This window comes from Molossus molossus, unplaced genomic scaffold (genome assembly GCF_014108415.1).
Source record: "Molossus molossus isolate mMolMol1 unplaced genomic scaffold, mMolMol1.p scaffold_m16_p_1, whole genome shotgun sequence".
NCBI lineage: Eukaryota > Metazoa > Chordata > Mammalia > Chiroptera > Molossidae > Molossus > Molossus molossus.
In genome coordinates this window covers 117,757,331-117,770,696 of record NW_023425344.1, presented here as the reverse complement: position 1 = coordinate 117,770,696, position 13,366 = coordinate 117,757,331, and the positions used below count along the sequence as shown (strand labels likewise).

General features: G+C 46.5%; 1 protein-coding gene across 2 annotated transcripts in view; it reads left to right on the top strand.

Annotated features, from left to right (window-relative positions):
* The window catches only part of PKM (pyruvate kinase M1/2), a 30,419-nt gene continuing 17,053 nt past the window's right edge, over positions 1 to 13,366 (top strand). For both annotated transcript variants that reach the window (XM_036269153.1, XM_036269144.1), the window contains exons 1-3: positions 1 to 119; positions 10,678 to 10,841; positions 12,371 to 12,462. In XM_036269153.1, the coding sequence (XP_036125046.1) occupies positions 10,688 to 10,841; positions 12,371 to 12,462 (246 nt within the window). In that variant the 5' untranslated portion in view covers positions 1 to 119; positions 10,678 to 10,687. The remainder of the gene's footprint in view (positions 120 to 10,677; positions 10,842 to 12,370; positions 12,463 to 13,366) is intronic.

Genomic DNA, 13,366 nt, shown 5'->3' with positions numbered 1-13,366 from the left:
ATTGCGGCGGCCCTGCAGTCGGGATAACCTTGAGGCAGAGACAGCCGATTCCGCACAGGAGCGACGTCCTCGGACTCTCCGCATCTCTCTGCAGTAGCTTGAGCCGGAACACGCCGGAGGTGAGCCGGGGCAGAGGTTGGGCCATCCGTTCCCACCTGGGCTCCGACGGCCCGACTAGTGCGGAATCCCGGCACCTTTTTCGCGGCGGCGCTGGATCCTGGGCATCTTGGACCTGGTTGGGTCGGAAGAGTGAAGCCGCTCGCGCCCAGGGCCTGCTCTTCAAAGCCCCCCAGCTCCTGTTTCTTTCAAAGTTAGATGGGTCTGCCACCTTCTCTCCTGCCCCAACCCCTACCATCATTCTGGTCCCACCTTCGCCTACCCACATTCCCTCCTAATCTCCCCTCTTCCTCCCTGCTCCCTTGCATGCCTCCTCTCCTTGTCCCTTAATACTATTCAGTTCGCCCCCTCGTCTTCAACCTGCCCGTATCCCCCTCATTCTGATGCTTTTCTTGTTAACTCTCCATGAAACTCCTCCAGCTCCCACCATCCTCCATCCCTTCCCACTCAGGTCCTGGTGCCCTCTACATGCTCACCCCTAGCCCATTCATGCCCCGTTTTCCGCCCCTCCCCTCCTTTCGGGTCAAGTCAGCTCCTCCGCATCCTTGTCCTCCGCGCCGCGCGGTCCTCGCCCCTCCCACTCCGTTCTAGTCACGTCCGCATACTCCCCTGCCCCCCCATCTCCCTTCTCTGTCCTGTCCTTTCTCCATTGCGCATCCCAGTCTGTGCTCTCCTGGAGCCCCGGACTCGTGGCTCGGTCACCTCCCGAAGTTCAGTGGTCTGTGATGGGCAGGGTTGGCCCGGGTGCAGCCGGGATGCAGCGTTGTCCCGGATTATGTAACCTTGGCCTTCCCTGCAGTAGGGGAAGAAAGGATGGGTGCCCCTGGGGCGCCCCAGATTCGAGGGGGTGGCCACAGCGCTGCTCCCGCCCCAAGAACTCCGCTGGAATCCTTTCCGCCCTGACCAGGCTGCACGTAGCTGCCGGCGCCTGGGACCCGCCCTCGCTGGACTGCTGGCCCGCGGCCGTAACCCGCCAGGCCTCGCTGGCTGCCGGGTCGGCCGCGCATGCGGCGCGGAGGCCTTGCCTGTGCTTCACATTGCTTAGCAGATGCGCCGGGATTGTAAAATGCGGGGTGGGATAGGGCAGGTGTGGGATTGGCGCCATGGACTGCGTTCACTCAGTGAAAACTCTGCGCTAGGAGCTGTTTTGGGGAAAGGGATGGAGACCGGAATGACTAGATCCGTCATAGCCTACAGAGCTCACAATCTCACTAGAGAACGAATATAGATGTTATCACTGGTTAGTGTGGTGGAGGAAAGTCGCCCTTCCTGCTTGGGGAAGGCGGGAGGGGCGGGAGGGGCGAGTGCCAGGAGGCCTCACAAGGTGTCATCACACTGGGTTTGAAGAAACAGGAAAGCACTTTGTAATCTGAAGGTTATTTAAAGGCCAGGTCATGGAAAGGCACCTTTGGCTTCTTATCCATGTTCTTCAAAACCAGGATATCGATCCTCTCCTGTACAAGACGTCCAGGCATGATAGATAGAGGCATTGGGAAGTTGTCAACAGGCTTTTAGGATCAGGTTTGGCTCGTTAATATAGTGATAAAAAAAATGGAAGGAATTCAGTCTCAGGACCTCAGTTTTTTGTTTGCAAACGAGGAGTAACATTTTTCTTCTGATTGTTGGAAGTATTGGTTTCCATACACAAATCTACAGTGTATATGTTGAATAGTCAGTACAGTGTCTAATCTCTGCTGAGATGTCAAAAAGAAATGCCTCCAAATGTATTCTTTTAGTCACTGAGCATATTAGTACATAATTGAACATGAAGGTTCATCTTAATGCCACCCCCATACACAGCTCATAATTAATCTTTGTGAGTCTTTAAATACTAGAAGTCTCCTGGAAACCAATCCCCTCAGGGATCCTGGTACAGTGTTTACAAAGTAACTAATAATGTTACTTTGAAACTCTCCACTTGCAACAGGGGTTCTTTGGTCTCCTGAAAATGAGGACCTCTAGACAAAGGAAGGCAATTGGAAGGCGAATGGATTTCAGTCTTTAGTGTTTGGCTATAAGAGTAGAAACAAACTTGCAACCCCAAAACTGAAATCTTTACATTCTTATCCTCACCTGCTTGGCTTCTATTGGTCCTCCTGAGATGCTCTAATTGCTGAGCCAAACCAGTCAGGGCCTGCCTGGCTTCTAGAATTTGCTCAGCCAGCTGGTTAAGTGTGAAATTAGGATTGGAGGCAGGTGGCAGTAGCCCCCTCCTTACTGTACTGGGGGTGTGGCCACTCCCTAGGGTGACAGAGGAGGCCTAGGTCAGGACTCTCACCCTGCCACATTGTTAGCAAATAATTTGTCCTCTGGTTATTCCAGGATGCTGCTGGGAATACAGTGGGCTGTTCAGAAGGGCTGAGTATGTAACCCATCAGCAGGCTGTGTTGGGGGTCAGGGGAGGTTCTATGGGAAAGATGACTCAACCTTTCAACGTATCTGCTTTTGAGAGAATTCTCTTTATTGGGTGAGTGGGAAACTACATTGTGATTTTCGTAGGTTAAAAAGTCCCCTCTCCCCTTTCAGTGAGTCAAATAGTGAAACATGCATTTCCACTAGTTAAAAATGTCTCAACTAAGTGAAAAATGGTTGGTCCAGGTCCCTAGGCTCTCTATACTACTACCCTAAGAGCAGAAGTGCAGCACAGCAGAGCTCTATGCCCAGTCTGGGCACCTGCATTCCCGAGCCTTCTTTGGTGGGCATGGCAGCCTCTTGGGATAAGGGCAGTAGTGGACATAAATAATGCCTGAATGTCCTAGAACTCATTTCTGAGTTTTACTGGACTTGAGTCAGAATATAGGGGCATTAGTCTCTTCCTGTCTAGTACAGCTGCTCTCATTTTAAGCACTGCATTAAAAGTAAATAATTTTAATGTTGAATTTATAGTTTAACCAAGAACATTAGTGGGTCTTTAAACATACCCTCAGTGATTTGGCAAATTTGGTAGCTGTGACTCCAAACAGAGCTAGTACCTTATGGGAGTTACTTTTGAGCCTTGAATGTTGTAACATTGATGTGGAGTCATAGGAAAAGCCATTTCATTTCTTAAAGCTGGTTATTTCATAATGTTGAGGCAGTGGAAGAACTGAGGAAGTAGCTGTGAGCAGGAAGGTAGAAAATAAAATGCAACTCTTGCATTACAAGCTCACACTACATGAGTTAATCCATTTTGCTTCAGCTTTTATGAAGGCATGCCAGGAGGTGTTATTCTGACCAAGAGCTAAGACTGAGATCAAGTTGGGGAAAGTGACTCATTTGACATTACTGTTATTTCTGAATCATTCTGAGGAACCACACTGAAATCCCAATTAACTCATCTGAGCAGAGTTTTCTTGCAACCTTGTGGAGGATCTTGTGAGATGTATAAGTGGTTTATTTATTTAGTAAATACTAGAAGGTTTTATAATACCTTGAGTCATCACTTGAAGCATCAAATTCTGGTGCATTAGGGATAGAGCTAAATGAAGACCATTCTTAATGCTACCATACTTTCTGGGAACTTGCATTTTTCACCAAGAGCCTGCCTTAGACTAAAATGAGTAGTCTGCTTCTTCAGAGTTTTGTCCAAAAAGCCTTTTGGGGAAAGGTGAGCCAAAGTGGGTGATGGATGGTGGTGTGCAGCCTATGCTGGGCTGTTTTGCCACCTGATTTGACTGCTCAGTCCCGGGAAAGGTGGGGGTGGGGGAGTGGGGGGGGGGGTTGGCTGGGCCACCAAGCAGTGCTGCCACGCCCCTGCAGTGGTTTGTGCTAGTCTGCACGTAGGAGAGCCAGGCTGCAGTACCTCTGGTGGCCTCTGAAACTAAACTCCCCCACTTCTGACCATAGGCAAAGCCCCTGTGGATTGCTAAGCCTCTTTTTCTTGATGTCAGCAAGCTGTGTTTGGAAGTCAGACAGGGGCTGTGGTGGGGAGATGCCAAGACCCCACTGTGATAAGGCAGTGAAGTTTATGATCACAGCATTTGAGCGTATGAACCAACTTAGCTGATATAGTCCAAATTTTTTTCTGAAAGGAGCCTCGTCCCTTCTAAACATCTTCAATCAACTTAAAGAGAGAGAATATTTATTTCACTTTAGACAATGGGTATTGCCCCGTCTCAGGTGATAAATCAGTTGAGTCAGTTTTGGTATGAGACAAAACCATGCACATTTTAGAGGAGCCCTGGAGTTTCGATCTAGGTAAGACATAGGGAGGTAAAGACTTGATATCCAGTATCCCTCTTTTGTTATTATTTTAGAGAGCAGACTCACAAAAGTTACCCATCAGGTGGGCAAACATTTTAAAAGTCCAATAGTATCAAATGTTGGCAAAGGGGGTTGGTAAGGCAAGAACTGACATCATTGGTTAGTTGTAAATGGATATAACCACTTTGGAGATCAATTCAGCAATATTTAGTAAAATAAAAAATAAGCATACCTCATGGCCCAGGAATTTTATTTCTAGATATATAGAAGTTCACACCTGCACCATGAGACATGTACTAAGAATTGTTATAGTGCCCTGGCCGGTTTGGTTCAGCGGTTAGAGCATCGGCCTGCGGTCCTGAGAGACCCGGGTTCGGTTCCCGCTAAGGGCACATACCTCGGTTGCAGTTTGTCCCCGGCCCTGGTCGGTTGTGCGGGTGGCAGCCACTCGATGTGTTCCTTTCACGTCGATGTTTCTCTCTCTCTCTCTCTGTTCCTCTCTCTCCCTCCTACTCTACCTGAACAAAAAATGGAAAAATGTCCTCGGGTGAGGATAAAAAAAAAAAAAAAAGAATTGTTATAGTACTGAAAATTGGAGGGAAATTGGTTTAATGGGGTGGGAAGATGGCCAACCACCAGTAAGGGAATAGTACATAAATAAGGCATCTAGCTGTGCAGTGGACTGGTGTAGCAGTTCACATGAGTTTACTGGATCTATATATTAACTGAATAGATGTCAAATATGCTGAATGAAAAAGCGAGTTTAATGATATTTGTGCAGTATACAACTTAGGGCATTTTAGAGAACAGCAATATCACAAGGTTCAGTGTCGGTATGGACACACTTAAATGAACTAGAAGGATACTAAATGTGGGACAGTGGTTGGTGTCAGTGTTTTTGATGGAGTGTGGAAAGGCTAAAGGGGCCTGGGGATGGAAAAATAATAAACTATAAAATTGTAATTGTTTTTCTTTTTTAAGTCTAAAAAAAAAATCTGGCTAAATGTTAATGGTCAGTTCTGGGTAGTAGAAGTATAGATGTTAGTAGAAATACAGATGTTAATATTTCTTTAGTTCAAAACAAAACAAAAAGAAGCAAACCTATGAAGGTCACTGTACAAAGACCAGTCATACTAGCTGGGTCAGTGCTCTTGGCAAGCTGGCACTGCCCTCCTTCCATCACTCCTTTTTTCTCCCTCCAGCTAGGATGCAGGTCAGCTCCTCCTTTAAATGCTGAGGCCATCACCCAGCCTGGTTGTACCTGACCTGGAATAGCCCTAAACAAAATATGAATACCATGACTGGAAGCACTGCCTTATTATCTTAAACCTAGTAAAGAAGCACCATAACACAGCACAACGAAAGCTTCATCCAAACTTCCTCATTTGGGCTGAAACAAGTTCTCTGCTCTGAGCATGTGCAGTCAAACCAGGACATTTGGCATCTGAGGACGCGGAGGTTTCCCTGAGGTGGGGCTTTACTGCCCTGGAATTGATAGTTCCACTTGCCGTTGGGCCCATTCAGTGTCAGCTTTTGTGTCCTCTTCTATTATCCTCATTTGAAAAAAGACCTTAGGCTCCTGCTTATAAGGTTTATGTCCCCTAGTTTTAGTCCTGAATAAATAAATAAAAGAAAGGGAGTTTTACTTAAACTTACAGTTGGGTTCATTTTGTTTTGTGTAACCAGGTAAACTAGACTTTGCTAGAAATTGCTTACCCTCTAAAACCCACTCTGTATACAAATACACTGTTGTCTAATTGTACATCAGGATGCATGCCCGTTCACTCCAGACCCTAGGTTCTGTGGCTGGCCTACCACCCATTTGGATCTTCTTGGGAATTATATTTCCCTGATCCATCGTCTAGGGAGAGAGCTAGAGAGCAGGCTGGCCTGAAAGCCTTGTCCAGCATATTGTGATGCAAACTCCCTAATGGATGCTGACCTTTTGAAGATTTGGGAATTGAAAGGTCTTTGTGCTGGCTTAGAGACTTGGAGGTCTAAGTAGGAAAGTGATGTCAGAGTGAAGAAGACAATTTCAGGCATCAGGTGCCATCACTATTGGGTTAGTCTGTGTAGTGAGGTTGGCATCAAAGCAAAATTGGTCAGAGATTCCTGGCTGGTTAAAAGTCCGCTTATCTGCCCTGGCTGGTATGGCTCAGTTGTTAGAGCATCGGCCCTTGGATTGAAGGGTCTTCATTTCAATTCACGGTCAAGAGCATCATACCTGGGTTGCAGGTTCAGTCTCCTGGCCTGGTCGGAGGCAACCAGTCAATGTTTCTCTCTTTCTGTCTCTCCCTCCGTCCCTCCCACTCTCTAAAAATCAATGGAAAAAATATCCTCAGGTGAGGATTAACCAAAAGAAAAAAAATGGGCTTATGCACATGCAGGTTCATAGGCCAGGCTATTTACTAGGGCAGAATAATTTGGGCCTTTGTGAAAGATAGAAATGGTGAAGCATTAATCTTTCCCAAAACAACCTGCCAACAGTTGTATAGGCTCTAAGAAGTGGCATGTCGGGTTTTTGTTTTTTTGTATGAGTCTCCCAACTCCCTGCTGGTTTCAGAAAAGAGCCACAAGCTGCTTGAGATGAGAAAGGAAAGGTGGGAATAGGGGCACATGGAGCTGAGCTGTGACTACCCTGTCAGCCCGCACTGAGACCTCCATTGATGTCTTATTTCTCACAGAGGAGAAATGGCTCTGAGGAAGATCCTACTGCAGGGGCTCAGGCTCAAGAATAAAGCTCCTATACCTGGGCACAGCATTTCCTGCCATCAGTGGAGACGCCGGGCTTCCACTGCTGGCCGGAGGTCGACTCTGCATGTCTGTGCCTCCCAAAGAGGAGGATGCAGTAGTGAGTCTGACTGGCACAGGCTGGGCTGCATGTCCTGGCAGACGCTGTCCAGGTGAACAGTGTGAGGAAGGGGCAGGCCCATTAGAAACCTGGGCTGAGGCTGCTGTCCTGGAGCTGGAGGAGTCCAGAAGGTGTTTTAGGCAGAACTCAGGGATTGGCAGCTTGTGCTCCAGAGAAGAGGCTCATGATGGTCCTTGGAGACAGATGGAGGGACCAGTTGGTGACCCAGGGATGAGCTCTGAGGTCTCTGGTCTAGTAGAGGGCTTTAAGGACATGCTGAGACCTTGTAGGAGTCTAGACCAACTTGCTAACAAGCAAGCTTTTTTTGATTGCTGGTGTGTATTTCCACTCAAGTACCAAACTAATTTTTATTTGTTATTTTTGTATTTAATAGCCTGGGTGAACAAAAGATCAGAGCTTGTAAACCTCTATTGAATTTGAGATGGTGAAATAGGGTTAGTGTTTGAGCCCAATATAATCTGGCATTTTCTGGTCCTGGAGGCAGGCCTTCTGTACCAGAACATCCTCGTAAAAATGATTTTGCTGTGAAGCCTGAGGACAGACTAAACAAGAAGTTTTGCTGGATTTGGGCATGTAACTAACAGGTTTTTGGCATTGAATTTTTCTAAGAACTATATTAACTTTTTTTTTTTTTGCTTTGAGGTTGACCTTTTTAAGCCAGTGAAACTGTCCAATTGAGACCTAGAGCCCAAGATGCCTTGTCTCACTGGCCACATTTATGCCGAGTACTCCTGAGCTGCATAAAGCAGCAGTCACTTCATGGAACTGGGAGATTCACATTTGTTTTCATTTCAACACTTTTACCAGATGCTTGTAAATATATTGTGCTTAGAGGAGGTATATTTGTAATTTTGCTTACTATAAACGTTTTTCACATTAGTGAATTTATTAATAAAGACAAGAAAAAAGTGTGCTGTATTCCAACCACCCAGACAATAACACGATGTTAGTATTTGGGTTGCTATCCTCCCAATCTTTCTACGTGTGTTTTGTGTAGTATGTCCCTTCCACCTGAGAAGGGGGAGGGATCAGGCTCTGGTGTTAGTAAGAGACTTTATAGGGAAAGAAATATGTGGGTGTTAAGGGAGGGTATAAAGCATCATAGAGGGGCCAGTGAGAACTCACTTTTACCTTAGAATTTTCTGGTATCAATTTCTTTTTCTTTTTTTCTTGGAAAGCTTGTGTTTTTCTTTGTAACATAGCTGAATCTCTAGGAGCAGCTACTACCTGGATACCTGGTTATTAAAGTAATTTTTCCCTTACTCCAGAGAGCATTAGTTGCACTCAGCTTTTACCTTAATCCTTGTACAGCTCCGCAGGGAAAACCTTACTCAGCTCCGAGCAGTCTTTGCAAGTGGGGCCAAGCAGCCACCCTGAGCCAAAAAAAGAACATTATGTCACCGGAAGCCCAAGCCCAGAGAACACAAGGTATGACCTGATAATCAGTGGCCCCAGCCAGGTCTTTGCAAGGAGACCCTAATGTCTCAGGTCTAGTGAAGAGCCAGAAGAGTGGGTTAGTTACTCCAACCCAGTCATTCAGACCTTATTTTGTTCAAGACACAGTCTTCGACTGGATGGCTCTCTCCACTTGGAGGCCCCAGCAAGGCCTTTGTGTTCCAGTTGGCTCCGTGTGCCACCTGGTACCATCTCCTCAGTAACGTTGCCTTAACAACCAGGCTTACCTAAGCTGGCTGGGTGTTCTGGAAGCATGCCAGCTCTGCTCCAGCTGCGTGTGGCTGCCCTGGCGGCCCTGCCTGTACTTCAGAAGTTTCTCAGTTTTGGCATGGGGGAGTGTGGAGGTACAACTTTGATTTTGACAACGAAGCCTTAAGACACATGAAAAGGTATTCAACAGGCACTGGGATATGTCCAAGGTACAGAATCAAATAGGTCATGGAGGAGAGGGTTGACATTAATTTTTGGGAACATGGTGTGTATTGGGTAGTTAAGCACATTGAAAAGAACTGTGTTTGCCATGTGGAATACTTAACTGGTATCTTTATTTAAAAAGTTTTAGATTCTGTAGTTGAGGACTTACAATCATCAATTTTTAGTAGCCGACGGAAGGTTTGCTCACAACTGGTCACAAAGCTTCCTGGGCTTTTACCAGACGTCTTGATGGCAGAGGTGAGTTTAGGTGCATGCTCTACTGGAGCCAGCCAGAGAGGCCTCAAGTCAGGGACGGAGAAGGAATCGAAGTAAGGGTTATATGTGGGGTGGGGGGCTTTGATTTGGATCCCTGAGGTTGATGGCGAGGTGGGACAGGGCTGAAGAGGGATTTGTCCCTGAGCCTGGGCTGAAGTGATTTAGGCTTGAGGGTTTTAGAAGGAATATCCCTTGATCTGAGAACTTGAGGAAAGTGACAGCCTTCTGCTGAGAAGTGTCCATCTTCTGCTCACATCCTTGCCTAACAGTTCTTCAAAGCACTGGCCAAAAGCTTCTTACTTTGTTTCAAATCAGCTAACTGGCTGAGTGAGTTTAGTTGTAAGTCAGTAATGAAGAAAAGCAAAGGTCAGGACAGTTGTCAGAACTGTAACCTGTGCTGTTTAATTACCTGGAACAGATGGTGTTTGTTACTGGGAGTGGTGTGCTTGTCAGACATCAAAGAGGAATTGGGATGGTGCATCAGAAAATCAGTTGGGGGAAAGATTTGACAAGCAAATTGAATCTCCTCATGTTGCAGATGTAGCTGCAGTCATTTTAAAACTAGACCAGGGCCACTGTGGTTATCCTTGGTTTTATGCAAATTGCTTTGTACATCCTAAAGTCCTTCTGATCAAAAGTAGATGTGATTTTTTTTTAGGTATAGATTCCTAGGATAAAAACTTTTACATTCAGGGTTCCAGTGGGTCTTTGCTTCATGTCCAGGGACTGTTTTGTATTGCCCATCAGCGGTTGGGACCTATTCAGGCCTAGGTAAGTTGAGGAATGAATTTACATGGTGCTTTGGGTGAGTGAAAACCTAGGACTCCGGAGCTAGGACTGCCTGAGTGGTGGTTGTCTTCACAACCAGGAACATCACTTTGGCTTTCGATGGGTATTGTTAAGAGGCAATGTGGATACTCCACCCATAGCAGATGTTTGTAGCTTTGAGACAATTTTCATACAAAGATCTAGATTTACTGAGGTTCTAAATGAGGAGTCAGTGGTTTATATCACTGGAAGATGGTTACAATTTTCTTTTGAGGACGCTCCTTTAGTGCATGTAAAATGATGTTACTTATAGGATCAGCAGGAAAGCTGTCAAGGTAGAAACTAGGCCATGTGAGGGAGGTCTGCTTACAGTGGATGCCTGGGAAGTACATGCAATGGTTACAAGGTTTTTAACTTGCTCGTGGTCCCATGAGCCCTTTGCCTGACTTTAGGAGCACCCACATAGTGTGGCTTGTGCACAAAGCATGCTTATTGAGTTAATGTGTAAGCAGGGCACGGTCTCCTGTGCCAAGCGGTGTGTAACAACCCAGCCTTCTCAGACTGATCACACTCTTTAATTACTCTGGACCCAGGACCTCAGCCATGTCGAAGCCCCATAGCGATGTTGGGACAGCCTTCATTCAGACACAGCAGCTGCATGCAGCCATGGCTGACACATTCCTGGAGCATATGTGCCGCCTGGACATTGACTCACCACCCATCACGGCCAGGAACACTGGCATCATCTGTACCATCGGTGAGTGGTGCTTCTCCCCCCAAACAAGGTTTCATGTGAAGTGATCTTTTCTCTCCTGAAAAGACGAAATGTAGCAAACCTGGGTGCTAAGCAAGATTCTACACAGATACTTATGGGAACTCAGATCATAGGAAGTTGCAATAAAGAATTAGTATGCTTGCCCAGCCAATGTGGCTCAGTGGATTGAGCAACGTCCCATGGACTGAGAGGTGTCTGTAGAATGAGAAGTCTTGGTTCCATTCCTGGTCAGGGCACATGCCAGGGTTGCAGGCTCGATCCCCAGTAGGGGGCATGCAGGAGGCAGCCGATCGATGTTTTCTTTCTCACATTGATGTTTCTATCTCTCTCTAAAAAAATCAATAAAAACGTGTTTATTTTTAAAATATGCTTTGTATTTTCTTGTTAATTTTTTTTAGGGAGAGAGAGATAGAAACATCAATCAGCTGCCTCCTGCATGCCCCCTACTAGAAATGGAGCCCACAACCCGGGTGTGTACCCTGATCGGGAATTGAACCAGGACCTCTCAGTCCATGGGAGGATGACCAATCCACTGAGCCACACCAGCGAGGCTGCTTTATGTTTTCTGCTAAAGGCAAAATTTAGAAGTTATCTTCCTTAGCATGTCTCTGTAGGACCCTCTCCAAGACCTAGGAAAGATCTTTTTTTTTTTTTTTTTTTAATCCTCACCCGAGGATATTTTTCCATTTTTTGTACAGATAGAGTGGGAGGGAGAGAGAGGAAGGGAGAGAGAGAGAGAGAGAGAAACATTGACGTGAAGGGACACATCAAGTGGCTGCCACCCGCACGACCAACCAGGGCCGGGGACAAACTGCAACCGAAGTACGTGCCCTTAGCGGGAACCGAACCCAGGTCTCTCTGTACCGCAGGCCGACGCTCTAACCGCTGAGCCAAACTGGCCAGGGCGGAAAGATCTTTTTGATATTCTTTGTACAACCAAGATTCTGTGGTTGGACATCTGGCTAGGTTTCAGGGAGAGCAAACAGGGCTGGCCAAGTCTTTTCTGGGCTTTCCTGATTGGATGGGAGCCTGTAAAATTTGAAGGAAATAGAAGTGTCCCCCTAAATCAAGAAAGTGGGCTAACACAGTAATAGCTATGTATGTGGCTTTTTGAAAGAATTTTGAGCTGTTTGGGAGAGGAAAAGTTTAGAGAGCAAAAAAAATATCAAGAGTTCTTTAGCCCTGGCTGGTGTGGCTCAGTGGATAGAGCATCAGCCCACGCACCGGAGGGTCTCAAGTTTGATTTCAGGTCAAGGGCATGTACCTGGGTTGTAGGTTTGATCCCCAGACCCGGTTGGGGTATGTATGGGAAGGCAACCAATTGATGTCTCTCACATCAATGTTTCTCTCTCCCTCTCTCTCTCCACACCCCCTTTTCTCCCTCCTTTCCAGTCTGTAAAAATCAATGGAAAAGATATTCTTGGGTGAGGAGAGTTCTCTAAACCTAAGCAAGTTTCAAGTGTTAATCTTTTGAATCACTAAGACTATATCTTTAAAACTTTGTTTGCTAGGCCCTGCTTCCCGATCAGTGGAGATGCTGAAGGAGATGATTAAGTCTGGAATGAATGTGGCTCGTATGAACTTCTCTCATGGATCTCACGAGGTGAGCCTGGGCTAGACATTTTGGCCACTGGGATTGCTTGGAGGAAACAGGGTGAAGAGCAACAGTGGACCAGGCAAGAATGAGTTAATGGTTTACAGCAAGTGGGAAGATTACAAGTGGGGATAGATTCACTAGCCTATCCCTACTCTCCTTTTCCCCTCTCCTGCCATCTCAACTGGCCACAGAGATCTGCTTTGTCATTGCCACATACAAAATGGTTCTCCCACATACCTGTGCTACCATTGGTCCTCGTAAGGGAAAGTGAAAGGGTTCCACTGGAAACCTCTCCAAGCCATTAGGTGTCCTGGCCACAGGGCTGGACTCTCCCACCCCAGGTTTCTGTAATAGCTCGCAATGCAGTGACAAACCAAAAGGTCACCCTGCAGATTGATTCTGGCCTAGTTTAGACCCAAGATAACTAGGCAGGTCTAAGAGAAGGGTTTCCACTGTGGCAAGGTAAGGACTGAGTCTAATGCACTAACACTATCTGCATTCAGTACCCCACTTCATCAGCAATTGTGTTCCCAGCCTGTCCCCTCAGGGATTCTAGTACATTAAGATAAAACTAAGTCATAACACTTCCTCAGGAGCCTGGTAGGACTGTATTAGTGCTAGGGCTGTTTAAGAGCTCACTTGACCTGTGGACAGGGGCCTTACCCAGTGACCAGGTGGCAGCTTTTGGAAAGTCCTCCGTTCCTGCTTCTGTTCCCAACTTCAGAACAAACTAATCTTGAGGAATATAGGGGCTCCCTGAGGGACAGTACCTTTTTAAAAACCTTCAGGCTCAACCATGGGCCCTGAGATTTCACACTGGCATTGACAGAGCAGTAATGTATGAGGCAAACTTTCCCCATTCTTGACCCGTACTTCCTATTCAGTATAAAGAAAGGCTGCCCTATGAGGG